Source organism: Rhineura floridana, chromosome 8 (assembly GCF_030035675.1).
Source record: "Rhineura floridana isolate rRhiFlo1 chromosome 8, rRhiFlo1.hap2, whole genome shotgun sequence".
Classification (NCBI taxonomy): Eukaryota; Metazoa; Chordata; class Lepidosauria; order Squamata; family Rhineuridae; genus Rhineura; species Rhineura floridana.
The window spans coordinates 41,210,546-41,228,875 of NC_084487.1; the positions used below are offsets into that span (position 1 = coordinate 41,210,546).

Genomic DNA, 18,330 nt, shown 5'->3' on the forward strand with positions numbered 1-18,330 from the left:
TTTAAACCAAAGTTGTCCCTGGCCACAGCCACACCAGGCCTTTATTTCACTTTGGACAGTCATGGCTTCTCTCAAAGAATCCTGGGAAGTGTAATTAGTGAAGGGTGCTGAGAGTTGCTAGGAGACGCCCTGTTCCCCTCACAGAGTTTTAATCAGAGTGGCTGACTGTTAAACCAGTCTGGTCACTGGAGCTCTGTCAGGGGAATAGAAGTCTCCTCTCAGCACCCTTCACAAACTATACTTCCCAGGATTCTTTGGGGGAAGCCACGACTGTCTCAAGTGAAATCAAAGTCTGGTGTTGGTGTGGCCCTCTGATTAGCCTAGCCAAGCCAAGCAGTTGTGAATATGGCTTTTAGAATACTGGCAGTTAGTTCTTCCTGAGCATGCCCTACACTATCATTCAGTTCAATGCAAAAATTCTTAAATTCATTAAAAATCAGCCAGGCAGTTTTTTAACTTTTACACAGGAGAAGATGAAGATCAGAATATGGGGCAAGATCAGTAATAGGATTACAGGTACTCTGTGAACATAGCTGAGTTTTAATTAATTTCAACAGATTATGAGAACTCTGACAGATTTTTTTCTCTGTTTTTAGACTTTGAACTCTCTATTCGCTCTGACCGTTTTGTGTATCACCATGAAAATTTAGAGGGTTGTTAAGTAAGCGTTTCCGAGTTCAAGACTGGCATGGGGGTTATTTTCAATTTACATTGCGGAATGTGAAAAATCCATGCTGGCTATAATATACAGTCACTCTCCTGGCTGTATAATATGGGTCTGGTCAGTGTTGGATGGCTAATTACCATGGAAGTGCAAGTATGCTGCCCTGGGCTGCTTTATGGAAGAAAGGTAGGATAAAAATGTAAGAAACCAGATATGTAACAACAACAACAGATTCCTTGTCTCTGATATATGAACCCACCTGAGTTGTGAATAATGCAAGGCAAGATCCTTCGCAACCTAACAGCTAAAATAATAGAAGAATATGGATGTATTGCTGGCACACTTAAGCAATTTTTGTCTTTGAACATCCTCCTCCCGTTTTTCTTCCAACCTCCTTAGAGAGCAAGCAAAAACCTGCAAGTGCTTTTATACCAACTGGCTAAGAATATCTTTAAAGTTTGCACACTGCATTTCTGATATTTACTCCTGAGAAACAGCGCTGCTAGGTGATGGGTCATGCGTGAGAGGCTAAAGGTCACTGAAAAAGTCCTCCCAGAGTATCCATTACAGGCAAATACAACACACCTTAAACTGTATATTTATTTTAGGCATCTAGTATTCTATCTGGAGTGCTCTAAGGCAGGGGTTGCCTACCCATTATCCACAGGTGACACTGCACCTGTGAAGGCCTTCAGTGGCGCCCCCAGCAAGTAGCACAGAATTGAGCTATCATTCTTTTAAAAGTCTCCAGCCTCCCATGTGGTAGCGAATTCCATAGATGAACCATGCGCTGTATAAAGCAGTACTTCCTGTTGTCTGTCCTGAATCTCTCACCATTCAGCTTCATTGAATGACCCCGAGTTCTAGTATGTCAAGAGAGAAAGAAAAACTTCTCTCTATCCACTTTCTTTACACTAGTCATCATTTCATACATTTCCCCTGTCTTTTGGGGAAGGCTTAAGGAGAGGAATCCCCTATAACAGCCCAATGAGGACTGAGCATGAACAGTGGCCACAGGGTGCTGACTGACTGTGGAGGTTGGGGGTAATAAAAAAGGGGATGGAACAAGAAATGGAAAATGGTGTATCCTGGAGGAGGGCATGACTGACTGCAACAGGAGCATTCCACACTGCAACAGTTACAAGTCCTACTTTTATGTTCTAATTCAAGGGTCACCAACCTGTCACTATGGGCACCATGGCATCCATGAAGTCCTTCAGTGGCATTCCCAGAAGATTGCCCAAAATCTGAACTTTCAGTTTTTAAAAAATGCAAGTCTCTAGCTCTCCTAGAAAGAGTGTTATGGAGCAAAATGGGCAGATACCCTTCTAAGCTATTTATGCAAAATGAGCCAGTCTGGCTGCTCCTGCCTCTTAGTGTTATTAGCCAATGAGTGAAGTCAGAGCTGTAATTGGTAAGTGATTGTTTGGATACCAGGCAATAGGAATCCCTGGGGTCTTAAAGAGCTGCTGCTTACCCTCCCTTTTAGTGCACTTTTCCTGCTTCTGTCTTTTTTCTTAGTCCTTGGAATCTCCATAATTTGCCCTTCCTTTTACCCTAGCAAGCAGGATGCATCTTTTCTATTCTGGGTTCACCTGGGATCAGTTAGTGCCTATAAATTATTTTCTGCAAATACTACTACACAATTAAGTATGGATGAATATTAAAAATCCACCCCCCGTGAAATGTGAAACCTTTGCAAAGAGCCTTAGGCGCCTACACTTCCATCTTTTCGGTGCCAGGTAAAGACCTTTTTATGCTCCCAGGCTTTTTAATCTTCTTAACTTTTTTACTCTTTTAATCTGTATTTTAATTTTTGTAGTATTTATTTTGTTTTTGCTGTGCTTTTCGTTGTTTGTTTGTATATGTTTTGTATTTTTATTATGATATATTGTATTTTATTTTGTTTGTTCACCGCCCTGAGAGCTATTTCGCTAAGGGCGGTATATAAATTGAAATAATAAATTAATAAATAAATAAATTAAGAATTCAGTGTATGGTTAAATTTACAATACAGTAATACCTCAATTAAGGAATTCTCCAGGAACAAAGCTCCTTGTAAGAAATGCTTTTTTAAAAATAAAACTGACCAGCTTTGCTTTGCTTTACTAGGAATAAACTTTCAAGTCTTGACCCTGTGTCTTTGCTTTGCTATCAATAAAATGACATGCCTATGCCTTTGCTTTAAGGTGAAACTGACACGGCTGTGTCTTTGCTTTGCTATGGATAAAATTTCAAGCCTGTGTCTTTGCTTTGCTAGGGTGAAACTGACAAGACTGCGAGTTTGCTTTGCATTAGAGATCTCTTGCTTTCTCGCAGGGCTGGGAAGGGAAGGATCCAACATGATTGGGGGGGAGGGTGCTGGGTAGGCATCCTTTAAAGCCCCTGTTGAAGCTACCTTCACCATCTATGGAAGAAGTGAAACAAATCTACAATCTGGATCTGTACTCAGGAATAAGATTAGAGAAAAATTATTGGAATAAATGTTAATGACCAGGACAAACATTTAATGAAGAATCACATGACCTAAAGTATGCAGTAATCTAACATTCTATATACTAATTTTTCTTCTGAACAAAGTCACAGGTTTGTGGGTCATATTTCAGATGTCTATATAAGAAACATTACAGAAACTATATAACAAACATCTTACGCAAGCTTCTCTGCAAATTCTTTCTATTCCATTCTGTAGCTGAAGAGTTCCTCAACCATGTTGCAGTTCTGAACATTTCTCCATGACTGAGATACACCCACAACTCTCTCTTCAAGAATAAATGCAGTCATAGCTGAAATGCTGTGAAGGGTATGGATTCTTCTTCTGCAGATGGTATATTTTGAGCAAAGAAAGTGGATATTCAACACATGATGGGAACATGTTGTTCTGTAATGAATATGCTAGGCACTTCCAGGATAAAATCTTTAGCATCCGCCAAGACTTTGACTCCAGTGTTACAGCAGGTGAATCAAGCAAGGTATCCAGAGCACAGCCTTGTCCTGATTTCTTGGATGAGTTTCAGTTGGTACAGCTTGAGGATGTTGACAAGGTGCTTAGATAGGTTCGTGCAACCACTTCTGTGCTGGATCCTCACCCTTCTTGGCTAATAAAAGCTAGCAGCAATGGAACAGCCGGCTGAGCCAGGGAAGTGATTAATGCCTCTCTGCGAGAGGGGGTGGTCCCTAACCACTTGAACGAGGCAGTAGTCAGACCACTCCTGAAGAGACCCTCCCTGGACGCAGAAAATCTTAATAACTATAGGCTGGTGGCAAATGTTCCATTCCTGGGCAAGGTCCTTGAACGAGCGGTGGCAGGCCAGCTCCAGACACTCTTGGATGAGACCGATTATCTGAATCCATTTCAGGCCTGGTTTTGGCACAGAAACAGCATTGGTCGCCCTATATGATGACCTTTGTCGGGAGAGGGACAGGGGGAGTGTGACTCTGTTGATTCTCCTTGATCTCTCAGCGGCTTTTGATATCATCGACCATGGTATCCTTCTGGGAAGACTGGCTGAGTTGGGAGTGGGAGGTACTGCATGGCGGTGGTACCGCTCCTACTTGGTGGGTTGGCTCCAGAAGGTGGTGCTTGGGGAACATTGCTCGGCACCCTGGATTCTCCAGTATGGGGTTCCGCAGGGGTCAGTTCTGTCCCCCATGCTGTTCAACATCTACATGAAACTGTTGGCTGCAGTCATCCGGCGGTTTGGAGTGCGTTGCCATCAGTATGCTGATGGCACGCAGCTCTATTTCTCCTTTTCATCTTCTTCAGGTGTGGCTGTCAATGTGCTGAACCAGTGCCTGGCTGCGACAATGGACTGGATGTGGGCTAATAAACTGAGGCTCAATCCACACAAGACTGAGATGCTGTTAGTGGGTGGTTCTTCTGACCGGATAGTGGATGTCCAACCTGTCCTGGATGGGGTTGCATTCCCCCTGAAGGAACAGGTTCGTAGCTTGGGGGCTCTCCTACAACCATCTCTGTCACTTGAGGCTCAGGTAGCCTTGGTGGCACAGGGTGCCTTCTACCAACTTCCATTAGTGGCCCAACTACACCCCCAGGGCTGTGGAGTCGGAGTCAGAGTCGTGGAGTCGGAAGCAATTTTGGGTGGAGTCGGAAGAAATGTACCAACTCCGACTTCAAAATAAAAACTTTCATAGGAATTTAGGAAAGTTTTCTTGTTCAGAAATTTTGATCAAATACATATATTTTATGTTCTATCAATCTAGCCTAATGATTCACGTGGTGGTGATGAAATGCCTTGTGCTACCATTTTACTACAGTAAATTTGTTATTACTAGTTAATATACATTTGCCATTTATGAAAGAGTCGGAGTCGGACAGTAGAAAAACAGGGGAGTCGAAGGTTTGGTGAACCAACTCCACAGCCCTGTACACCCCTATCTGGATAGGGATAACCTGGCTTCAGTTGTTTATGCTCTAGTAACCTCCAAGTTAAATTACTACAATGCGCTCTACATGGAGCTGCCTTTGAAGATGGTTCGGAAACTGCAGCTTGTACAAAATGCAGTGGCCAGATTGGTAACAGGGACCAGATGGTTCAAACATATAAAATCGATTCTGGCCTGCTTCCATTGGCTGCCTGTATGTTTCCGAGCTCGATTCAAGGTGCTGGTTTTAACCTATAAAGCCTTACACAGCTTAGGACCACAATACCTGATGGAATGCCTCTCCCGACACGAACCCACCCGTACACTGCACTCAACATCAAAGGCCCTCCTCCAGGTGCCTACTCCAAGGGAAGCTAGGAGAATGGCAACAAGGAAGAGGGCCTTCTCGGTGGTGGCCCCCAAATTATGGAATTACCTCCCTGATGAGGTGCACCTTGCCCCAACACTGTTATCTTTTCAGCGCCAGGTCAAGACTTTCCTCTTCTCCCAGGCATTTTAGCATGTGTTTCTAAATTGCTTTTTTAAAATGCGTTTTTAAATTTGTATATATGTTTTTAATGTTTTAATTGCTGTAAACCGCCCAGAGAGCTTCGGCTATGGGGCGGTATACAAATGCAACAAGTAAGTAAGTAAGTAAGTAAGTAAGTAAGTAAGTAAGTAAGTAAGTAAGTAAGTAAGTAAGTAAGTAAGTAAGTAAGTAAGTAAGTAAGTAAGTAAGTAAGTAAGTAAGTAAGTAAGTAAGTAAGTAAGTAAGAATTATTATTTAAATATACAAAAATCTGGTATCAAAACTCCAAAACTGCTTCAAGATTACCTGATCACCAAATTCTTCACACAGTGGTGTTGTTCAAAACTTCTCTCCTCCATACTTCAGTGATTAATCATTACAGCTAGCCTCAGCATCAGTAAGAAAGAATTGAGATATGGAAAATTCAAAGCACTGTAACACCTAGGGAGCTTTAAACAGCGGAAGTGTGGATGTAACCTCATAACTGAAGTGATTATACATAGATTACCTTAAAAGAAGAAACTGAAAAGTTTTATCACTACTATTCATGACTGTGTTATTGATACCAGTAACTATTGAAATATATAACAAAGACTCCAGATGCTGACATCTGTAGAAAACACAAAGATAACAAATATAATATCTAGTTGCCTGGTCTTCCTGAACATAATCAGGTTGCAAAAATTATTCAGTATCTATTTGGTATGAAACAACAACTGATCACTTTAGAACCTCTCCCTTGTGACAAATACAGTCCTTCTGGCCCTGTTCTTCAGCATAATTATGCCCTGTATTGGGATAAAAATTATTACAGAAAACATTGACCAATGATAATTCTGATTAACAAAAATTACAGCTCAGTTCTAGGCATATCTACTCAGAAGTAAATCCCACTGAGTTCAATGGGACTTGTTCCCAGGTAACTGTGTAGAGGATTGCAATCTAAAAACATCTACTATAATAAAATTGATATCTCATACAAGGCATTGAAAAAAGTGAGATAATAAATACCTGAATTGAGGCTTGGAAAAAGCATGTAATTAAAGACAGCTCATATAGTAGCTATCTTAGCATTAGCTACTAAAGTAGTTGTCCCAAATAACCTGAAGCAAACTGTCATGATTCATATTAAGCATAATACAAAAAGCAGTCATTCTCCAAACTTGTCATATAACCAGGACATTTCTAAAAACATGGCTATTCCTTATAAAAAGAGGCATAGGATACTAGATCCCTGACTATGCCTTGTGATAGCCAAGAAAAAAGAAATTTATATTAATAATAATGTTATCAGACATTTCCCACCCTTATGATTGTTCTTAAAAATGTCTGAAGCACTTGCTAAGACCACTATATTTCACTACATTTCTATATAGACATGAATCCTGCACTGATGTAGTGAAGGATAGAGCGGATTATACAATTTGCAGCATATCCACTTACTAGGAATGAGTTCAAGAAGGGAATATCACTTTTCTGGTTGCTAGAGCTAGAAAGGAGGTATCTTCAAGTCACATGCTCCTTAGTGATGCAGCACCCATCAACCAATAAGAAAATCTGAAGAATACCATATGGTGGATTTTAATGTTAACAAAGCTATTTCTCACTCCTTAAAAATGCACAAAATACTTGGAATTTATATCAGGAACAACCTCCTCCATACAAATTTCTCCCACAAGATCCTGATCCTCAACTTTTCAAGTCAGACGCCAACTTCAGCAAAAGGTAAGCGCAGTACTTTTAAGAAAGTGTATCTGGATACACCAAAGTAGCTGAGATTGGAAAAATATCACCTTCCTCTCAAAGCAACACACGGAGCTAATAACGTACAACTGGAAACAAGAACAACATGAACAGGCATTAAGCTGTGATCTTTTCTCAACTTACCTGGACAACTGGGTATTGGTAATCCATACAATATACACCATACATAACCAAAGGTTTCTCCAGCTGTATGCCAGGCAAAGAACCAGAAACTCTGAGTCTGCGTCTCCTCTCCTGCAGACTTAAGCACAAGTCCCTGTCAGTGCTGTGTAATACTTGGCTCAGGCCTCTGGGTCTATATACAAGTTGATACTAGCTCAGCTGAAAATATACATGCACTGTTTGACTTCCTTGAGATCAGCCTTTCTGCCTTGCTTAGTGAGATCCAGCACTGCTAAACTAAGGTGCACACAGATGAACAGAAGCTCCTAAATTAGGATTCCTAAACTGAAAATGAATACACTCCTGCAGTTCCCAGAAGCAAACAGAATGATAGCCAGGAAGAAGGGAATACAGTAATGGGCAAAGAGGGAAAAAGCAAGCAAGCACATAGGAGCTGAACAGATATATCTTCTGGGCATTAGGTGCGTAAGAGGGAACCGCAATCTAGGACGGCAAAAAGTATATGAGACCGTTTCACCCTCCACTCCCCCCAGACCTTTTTTTAAAAAAAAAAAACTGTCCCAGGCAGAGACAGGTGCTGGGATTAGAATACCAAATCCTTTTGACGATGCAAAAGGAGGAAAAAGAGAGAAGCTACATTGATATCTGTAATGAAGGTGTTTTTTTTGATAACCAAATATGTGCTCATGTCATTTAACACTTCTCTCTCTGCATTTAACCCAGACAGAGACAGCTGCCTAAATCAGAACTGAAGCAAGAAAGGGAGAGAGGGGAAGAAAGCAATCTGAATCCACTGAGAGACCTTGAGCTATGCACAATGCATGCTCTCAGCTGTTCCAGTCAAACTTAGGAGGATTAATTCTGACTGTCCGCAAAGGAGATAGAAGATGTGAGAAAGGGGACTAGGTTTGGAAAAGCCAGCTGCTCTTCCTGTTTTAGAAAACTTCTTTTTACCATTCCAAATCCACACATTCCTATGAGAGGATATTGGAGCCTTAACAGATATGGACAGGTGCTAAATTAATCTGACAAAGACCAGCAGGTTCAGAAGTTGCTTTTGGAGTCAAGGATGCCATGTATGCTACTTGTAACCTGAGATCAGGCTAGTAATTCTTAGAAGGCTGAAAGTAGCCTAGAGGGAATAGTGAGATGTGGAATGTATACCTTCAGCAACAGCAGCAACATACATGAAAAAATTACTTTGCTGTTTAAAAGCTCAGGTTGTCCTCAGCAACAAAAATTCCACGGTTTGACATATTTTGCACGCTCGAGGGTTTAAGCAGTCTGTGTGCCCAGTTTCTTCAATGCCAAATGGAGGACCCAGGAAGAATCAATCGTAAGCTTTCAGTACCATTGTTGCTTCCTATGAAGACTAGCCTCAGAGGGAGGCAATGGTAAATCCCCTCTGAATACTGCTTACCATGAAATCCCTATTCATAGGGCAGAAATAAGTCAGGATCGACTTGCAGGCAGTCCACTAACACTAACTATGAGCATACCATTCTACACCTACTGTTAAACAGATTTTGTTTTCATTTTTTCAGAATGGTTTCTCTCGTCAGAAAATTGACAGTAACAGCAGGATTATAACGTATCTTGTTTGCCAAAATCTATGCCACTTTTGGTTTTAAAAAAAGGTATGGAGTTGCTTTCATGAAGCTTCAACGTTCAATCTAAATGGGAAACTGGGCTTTATCCAATCTAGTCACACTCAAAGCAGACCTGTTGAAATTAATGTGCATGACTAACTCAGATTCATAAATTTCTATGGGTCTACTCTGAGTAGAATTTAGTTGAATACAACTCATTAGAGCCACTGTGGAGTAATGGTTAGGGTATTGGACTAGGACCTGGGAGAGCAAGCTTCAAATCTCCACTCAGCCATGAAGCTCACTGGGTGACCTTGGGCCAGTCACTGCCTCTCAGCCTAACTTACCTCACATGGTTGTTGAGGGGATTAAATAAGGAGTGGGAGAACCATGTACGCCACCTTGGAGAAAAAGATGGGATATAAATGCAATAAACAAATAAACTCTGAGTTGTTCATTCAGAAACATCATGTATAAAACCACTTCATGTCAGTAACACAAGCCAGTTATCATTCAAGTATTCATTTAGTTTTCATAAATAATTTATATAGCAACCTTAACTTTTAAAGAGAGCAGAAAGGGATTCGGGGGGGGGGAGGTGAATGTCAGAATGAGCCACAGTTAATGGCTTACCATGAATGAAAAGATGACTCCCTGTTTGGTTCCTCTTCACTAGCAAGCAGGAGCACCTAACATGGTTCTTGGCTTAGAGTTACGGCCAAACAAGAGATCAAGGTCTGCTTTGCTCCAAACCACAATTTGAAGCCAAAGCTTTGAGTGAAACAATGACACCTAAATACAGCCAATATTTGATATACAGGTATGAATTGTTCCTCCACTGCAAAATCTTTACAATAAATGTAATGATTAAAATCATTGGAAGATTTAAGAATTGTCTTATAACAGTAAGAATAAAGAGAATATATCTTGATCAACCTGTGAATCTGCCATTTTTAAAAACAATAGTTCCCTCCTCCACACCCAGTAGAATGGCTACTGCTGCATGTTGTTAAAGACATTCTTCAGATACAACATACAGGAAAGAGAAAAGTGTCATAGCTAACTGAAAGACTAGTAAAGCACCACATGGTTGAGCTGATGGAATACTTTACCTTCTCTCTGGACATACATGGTAAGCTAAGGGGACAGAGCACAGTATTTACATTTCTTGAAAGGTGAGAAACAAAGACACAAGTAATAATATCTTTCATCTTGCACTTACCCATTCCTACATTGACTCCAAGACCCCAAAGCTCTGGTTCATACATTAGCAGTGCAGACTGGAAACCTGTCACACCAGTAATGTTTGGTGAACAGTATCACATGGAATGGGTAGATCATGTTGAAAATGTCTCAGTACTACACCTCTTTGGGGAATCATGGGAAAATCCCATGCAATTTGCCTTCCCCATAATTCCGACTCTTCATAAGTTGCTGGAGCAGTACAGGACCAAGACACCAGTAGCAACCATGCTGCACCAGAAATGTATGACCCAGGTTTGTGTGTATGGTTTTTTGGGTGAATATGAACATCTGATGGCAAAATTTACATACTAATAATAAACTGAGTAAAATGGAAGCTGAGAAGGAGGGAGTCCTTTTGCAAAATTTTCTTCATGCATGATAGATATTATATTTCATATATTAGATAGCTGCATCACTGATTAATTGAAGCAATTACATTTCTTATTCAGCATTCATCCTTCTTTCATCCTGATTTGCTTGTGGGGTGTTTACACATATTCCCATTAATCATTTGTTCATTCCATACTTTTCAATCCATTTTCCCGTCACTTTTCAAAATCACAAAAAGTCCAGGGTTTTTGAAAAAGTGGATTTGTTGTGCTAGGGCAAACAGAATGTTTTAATACGCCTTAATTGCACAAGCCTAAAGTTCTGGTATGTGCTTGAATGTCTTCTGCAAAATACTGACAGTCTGGAGGCACCCATAGTATATAGAGGACTGGCATTTTTTAACTGGTTAAAAATGATCTGGAGTTAAAGATGAGCAGCAGCTGGCCAAGTATGTGATTACACCAAATTATTCAGGCTGGGGGAAACTCAAGCAAACTGCAAAGAGCTGCAAAATGAATATCACCGAACTGGGTACCTGGGAAACAAAATATGTAAGTAAGCATAAAGTAATGCACATTGGAGATACATCCATCCTAATTTCACTTACGTACAGTGAGGGTCTAAACTGGTGGTGACTAACCAGGAAAGAGATGCTGGGATCATGGTGGCCAGCCCAATGAAAATGGCAACCCAATGTGTGATAGCTATGAAGTGGGGAGGAATCTATGCTAAGTATTATTTTTAAAGGGGGGCTGAAAATAAAATGCCAATATTCCAGTGCCCTGATATCCTTGTGACGCAGACACATTTGGAATACTGTGTACAGTTCTGGTTGCATCATCTCAAAAAGGACATTGGGAAAAGTACAGAAAAGGGCAACCAAATGATCAGGGGGCTAGAGAAACTCACCTGAGGTAAGGCTACAATATTTGATGCTTTTTAGTTGAAAAAATAGGTAAGGGGGGGACACAATACAAACTTATAAAATTATGCATTGAGCGGAGAAAGTGGAAAAGAAGGGAGGTTTTTTTCTCTCTTTCATAATATTAATACCCAGTTAACACCCAACTCTCTGAAACCATGGAGAGTTGCTACGAGTCAGTGTAGACAATAATGAGCTAGATCGGGGTGGTACACCTTGTGAGGCGTCCTTCCCTGGCTCTCCCTGTCAGGTTCCTACCTGCTCATGGTTACTGCCTGTCTCTAGGCACCACCAGGGACTCCACCAGTCCGGACCGCTCTCTTATGATTTCTCTCCCCGCTCTAGCACAGATCTCAACAGATCCCCCTGCTAGGCAACCACCAGTAACGTCCCAATACTAGTATTCCCAGAGACTCTGAATACTGGTATTGTTATTCTCTTCACCGCTGCCACCATTTGTTACAGTTCCCCTTCAGCCTTGGTCATTACCTTACCCTCCCTTCTGGTCTGTGAAACCCCAGCCAAGGATCAGGCCTTTGGTAAACCAAATTAAGTATTTATTACAGATAACAAAGCTAACAAGATTAACAAGATTTCTTCTTAAGGCACATAAGCATATGGTTTTACTCAATACTAATCCGAACTCCACCTCCCTCCTTCTTCACGCTCTCCTGGCAAACAACTCTCTCAAACCCCACCAAGCAATCCACTCTTTCTCTTCTCCCCCCAGATTCCACAATTCACCACCTCACATTCACCCAGATTTACCTGTCATCCTTTCATTTATACTGTCACCCATTTTAAACATTCAGCCAATCATCAAGCATTCTATTGCCCATTCACTCCCCCTCCTCTTTCACTACTTACCATGTATACTCTAAACAACCAGGACTTACCATATATACACTAATATATAGGAACATCACATTTCCCCCCCCTTAAACAACAGCAGAGTATTATTCCTGTTCCAGGATTTATACGTCGCGTTAACAAATAAAAGTCTCTATGGGGAAAATGTCTTTCTTTGTTCCTCTGTCTGGTCACGTCACTGCAGTCCCAGCTACTTGCCTGGAAAGTCCATCGGCCAGTACATTGTCCTTGCCTTTGATGAACTGGAAGTCCACTTGATAGTCCTGTAGGGCCCAGGACCACCTCTGCAGCATAGTGTTATGGTTTTTCATAGTCTGCAACCATAACAAGGCCCGATGATCCGTAGTCACTGTGAATCTTCGTCCCCACACGTATGGGCTCAACTTGTTCAGTCCCCACACGACCACTAGGCACTCCTTCTGGACCGACGAATAGTTTTTCTCCCTCGGCGTCAGCTTGCGACTCAGGTACGCCACTGGATGTCTGGTGCCTTCTCTCTCCTGTAGCAAGACGACTCCCAGCGCCAGGTCCGACACATCTGTAGCCACGATGAATGGTTGCTCATAGTCTGGTGCTATTAATATGGGTCCTTGGCACAAGGCTTGCTTCAGTAGATCAAAAGCCTTCTGACATTCATCCGTCCATACCACACGCTCAGAACACTTCTTCTTTGTTAATTCATGCAAGGGGGTTGCTATTTCCCCAAAGTTTCTCACAAACTTCCTATAAAATCCAGCCACACCCAGAAATGCCCTTACTTGTTTTTTGGTTAAGGGGATCGGCCACGCTTGTATTGCCTCCACCTTGCTCCATAAGGGGGTGATTTTCCCACTCCCCACCTTATGTCCTAAATAGATTACTTCCTTTAGTCCAAACTGGCATTTCTTAGCTTTTATTGTGAGGCCTGCTTTTCTTAAGGCCTCCAATACTGTTGTCAGGTGTTGGACATGCTCAGGCACCGACTTGCTAAAAATGGCCACGTCATCGATATAGGCCACTGCAAAATCTGACATGCCTCGCAACACAGTATTGATTAGCCTCTGAAATGAACTTGGTGAGTTCCTTAGTCCCATGGGTAAGGTCACAAACTCATATAACCCATCTGGTGTACTGAAGGCAGTTTTGGCTCTGGATTGCTCGTCTAGTTCCATTTGCCAAAATCCTTTACAGAGATCTAGTGTAGAGATAATGGTTGCTGCCCCCAATAACTCTAACATTGCGTCTACCCTAGGCATAGGATACGCATCTGGGACAGTAATTTTATTGATTAGCCGATAATCAATGCAAAACCTGGTCGTTCCATCTTTTTTCGGAACCAGGACAATACTTGAGGCCCAGGGACTGATGGATTCCCTGATCACTCCTAATTCCAGCATCTCTTCCACCTCCTTTTTGATCTCATTCAAAACTTTCCCATTCGCACGGTACGGAACAGATCTGATTGGGGCATGATCTCCAGTATCAATGGAATGTATAACTATACTGGTTCGGCCAGGTTTATTGCTAAAGAGATTCCTATAGGTTTTCAAAACTCTCAGAATCTCTTCTTTTACTTCCTCCTCTACCTCCTCTGACCATTCCACTTGATCTACCCCTCCTTTGTCTTTGCTTTCCTGTACCAAATCTGGAAGTTCAGGCCCACTTCCCTCAGGGAATAAGGTAACTTGCAATACCTGTGCATCCCTGGTATGGTAAGGCTTCAACATATTTACATGAACCACTTTGCTTTTGTTTAATTGGTCTGTGGTGATTACATACATCACTGTGTCAAGCCTTTCTCTGATGGTATATGGTCCTTCCCAGTTAGCCTGTAATTTGTCATGTTTCCTGGGTATGAACGCCATAACCATATCTCCCACATCATACACACGTTCTCTGGCTGTTCTGTCATACCAGTAACTTTGCTTCTCCTGTGCATGACTCAAATTCTCTTTCACTACTTCCATCACTGATGTTAATTTATTGCGGAATTCCAATACAAAATCTACTACAAAAGTTTTGTACTCTCCCAGAGTTCCTTCCCATGAATTTTTTAGCAGTTCCAAAGGTCCCCTCACTTTTCTAGTAAACATTAGTTCAAAGGGTGAGAAGCCTGTTGACTCCTGAGGGACTTCTCTGTATGCAAATAAGAAGCATCCCAAACATTCATCCCAGTCTTGTGGGTGATCTTGAACATAGCTTCTTATCATGCCCTTCAAAACTCCATTGAATCTCTCAGTTAGCCCATTAGTGGCGGGATGGTAAGTAGTGGTCTTTAGATGTTTTAGACCACAACATTTCCACATACATTGCATCACTTCTCCCATGAATACACTGCCTTGATCTGTCAGCACTTCATGAGGGAAACCCAGCCTCATAAAGATTTTTAATAAAGCCTCTGCCACTACAGGGGCTTCTACAGATCTCAGTGCTTCTGCGTCTGGGTACCTGGTGGCAAAATCCACCACCACCACTAGATATTTCTTGCCATGCCTTGTGGGTTTGGAAAAAGGGCCCACCAAATCTATTCCCACTCTATAAAAGGGTTGTCCTATTACAGGAACGGGCTTTAAGGGTGCCTTGGTCTTTACTCCACTCTTTCCCACCTTTTGGCATATTCCACAAGATAGACAATGTTGTTTTACATCCTTGGAGATATTTGGCCAATAATAATGTGCAGCCAATCTCCTCTTGGTCTTTTTTATTCCCAGATGTCCTGCACATGGGACATCGTGGGCTACCTCTAGCAATCTGGTTCTGTATTTGCTAGGTACTATCAATTGCTTCACTGGTTCACATTCATCCTTTCTTTCAGCAGGCATCCACAGTCTATATAAAATCCCATTCTCACACACAACTTGATTCCTCAGTTTGTCAGTGAAAGGAATCTGTTGGGTCAGGGCTTGTTCCTTTACCTGCTTCAAACTGATATCTTTATGCAGCTCTTCCCTGAATTGCTCTGCTTCTTCCCCAGAGACCACTTGATACATTTTGTCTCCTTCAGCAGGCCTGCTAGTGGTTGCTATGGTGACCTGAGGCTGGTTAACAGATTCCACCCTGTTTGTTTCAGCCTCCCTTAATATGGCTTCTTTTTCTCTGCCAATTTGCTGTCTGGTCACTACACAGATCTTTCCTTGGGCGCCCATTACATCCCTTCCCAGTATTACTGGTTCTTGTTGCTGGGCATTAATGCCTACTTTATATCGGCCCTCTCGGCCTCTCCAAGTCATTTCCACCAGGGCCACAGGCAAACTTTCTGGTTGACCCCTCACTCCTTGGATAGTCACAGTTACCTGAGGTAATATTTCTTCAGATTTTATTAAATCTGGCCTCAGTAACGTCTGAGCGGCACCAGTGTCAAGCAATGCCCAATAATTTGCCCCTTGTACTCTCACTTCCTCTCTCAGACTTGAATCAAGGTCTGTTACTTCTGTCCAGTTTATCTGGCAAAACTGAACCTTTTTCGCTGTTTCTAAAGCCTTGGGCTCTGTTTTCACTGCCCTTGTCTGAGCAGGATTACTAATGGGGTTGGCAACCTCACATTGAAAACGTAGGTGTCCTGGTCTACCACATTTGTAGCATAATTTCTCCTCACTTTTAGGGTACACAGATCCACTCTGGGGTGTCCTGTGCCCTTCAGATTTTAATGGAGGACTCACTCGCTGTGGTACCACATCCCTTCTGCCAGCACTATATGGTCTGGGTTTAAACTCTCTTGATGTTTTCCCCACCCAGCCAGTTCTATTGGAGGCGAAGTGATCCGCCAACTCTGTGGCCTCCTGCACAGATGTAGGGGAACGGTCTTTGACCAGGAGCCTTATTTCTGGTGGTAACTGATGGTATAATTGATCCAGTATCATGAGGCTTTTCAACTCTTCCACTGACTGAGCTTTGGCACTACTCATCCACTTTCCAAATATATCCATCAACTTTGCTCCCAGTTCCACAAAAGACCTCCCTGTCTGTATCTGGCAGTTTCTGAAAAGCTTTCTAAAATAATCAGGCCCCAGTCTGAATCTTTTAAACACTGCTTCTTTGAATTCAGCATAGGTGACGGGCTTGTCTGAGGGGAAATATTGGTATACCTCAGCCAATTCCCCTTTAATCAGGTTTGATAAATACTGCATGTATTTATCTTCAGGTAGCCCCCACAACTGAGCTGCTTTTTCAAAGGTGCTGAGGTAAATTTCAGGATCTTGACCAGGCTCATAGACAGCAAAGTCCTTTGGAGTAATTTTTATTTTTGCTCCATCTCTCTCTTTCCTTGTCTCCTCAGAGTGAAATTTCTCTCTATCAAATTTTAACTTTTCCACTTGTAATTCAGCATCCAATGCTCGTTGCTTCTCCCTCTCCTCAAACCCCAATCTCATTCTCTCAATTTCCAACTCCCTCTGTTTTTCCTTCTCTGCACCTTCCATCCTCAATCTCTCAGCTTCCAACTCCCGCTGTTTATCTTTTTCCTCAGCCTCCATCCTCAATCTCTCAGCTTCCAACTCTCTCTGCTTGTCTTTTTCCTCAGCCTCCATCCTCAATCTCTCAGCTTCCAACTCTCTCTGTTTTTCCTTCTCTGCACCTTCCATCCTCAACTTCTCTCTCAAGTACTCTATATAAGCAGGATTGCTTAAATATCCTTCTGGGGTCTCTTCTCTGACAGGTTGTTTTTGCTGGGCAGTTGCAAATCCTATAAGTGCTACCCTCAATTCATCTACCCCTTTACCCTCATGAGGTAAATTGAATGTTATGCACTTCTCCACCAGCTCCTCTCTTTTCATTTTTATGTATTCAGCCATGGTGTTTGAGTTCACTCACTCTTTGCCACACACTCTTTGCCAGTCACTCTCACAAGAAATCTTGTTTTGTTATTTCTGTTTGCCACACAACTATTAGGGATTGTCTAGTATTCGTATCTCACTGCTACAGCCAACACCTGTGACGTAGTCTCCTTTGTCACCACGTGTCTTTGGGACTCTCTTTGGTTCATATCTGGATTCTCTGTTGTTCGTATCCCACCGCTACTGACACTACATGTGAGGCGTCCTTCCCTGGCTCTCCCTGTCAGGTTCCTACCTGCTCGTGGTTACTGCCTGTCTCTAGGCACCACCAGGGACTCCACCAGTCCGGACCGCTCTCTCTTATGATTTCTCTCCCCGCTTTAGCACAGATCTCAACAGATCCCCCTGCTAGGCAACCACCAGTAACGTCCCAATACTAGTATTCCCAGAGACTCTGAATACTGGTATTGTTATTCTCTTCACCGCTGCCACCATTTGTTACAGTTCCCCTTCAGCCTTGGTCATTCCCTTACCCTCCCTTCTGGCCTGTGAAACCCCAGCCAAGGATCAGGCCTTTGGTAAACCAAATTAAGTATTTATTACAGATAACAAAGCTAACAAGATTAACAAGATTTCTTCTTAAGGCACATAAGCATATGGTTTTACTCAATACTAATCCGAACTCCACCTCCCTCCTTCTTCACGCTCTCCTGGCAAACAACTCTCTCAAACCCCACCAAGCAATCCACTCTTTCTCTTCTCCCCCCAGATTCCACAATTCACCACCTCACATTCACCCAGATTTACCTGTCATCCTTTCATTTATACTGTCACCCATTTTAAACATTCAGCCAATCATCAAGCATTCTATTGCCCATTCACTCCCCCTCCTCTTTCACTACTTACCATGTATACTCTAAACAACCAGGACTTACCATATATACACTAATATATAGGAACATCACACACCTCCAGCTGATGGTCCTGCCAGGGGATCCAATTTGGCTCATGAGGCCATTTTCCCCAAACCATGGCCATCCACCCATCAGCTGATGTCACAGTTAAGCAAAAGGGTTTAATCCTGTATTGGCAGTGTATTTCCAACTGAGACTTTAATCATCCTTGATTGTTGGCAATGCTGACTGGGCTGATGGGGG

General features: G+C 42.2%; 1 protein-coding gene across 10 annotated transcripts in view; it reads right to left on the reverse strand.

Annotated features, from left to right (window-relative positions):
* Window positions 1-18,330, reverse strand: part of RBFOX2 (RNA binding fox-1 homolog 2) — a 252,551-nt gene that overhangs the window by 138,281 nt on the left and 95,940 nt on the right. Inside the window, exons 3-4 of one of the 10 annotated variants that reach the window (XM_061638998.1) lie at window positions 9,403-9,456; window positions 7,467-7,584 (exon numbers count right to left, since the gene is read on the reverse strand). The exons of the other annotated variants lie outside the window; for them this stretch is intronic. Coding sequence (XP_061494982.1) covers window positions 7,467-7,584; window positions 9,403-9,456 — 172 coding nt within the window. The remainder of the gene's footprint in view (window positions 1-7,466; window positions 7,585-9,402; window positions 9,457-18,330) is intronic. 10 annotated transcript variants of the gene reach the window in all.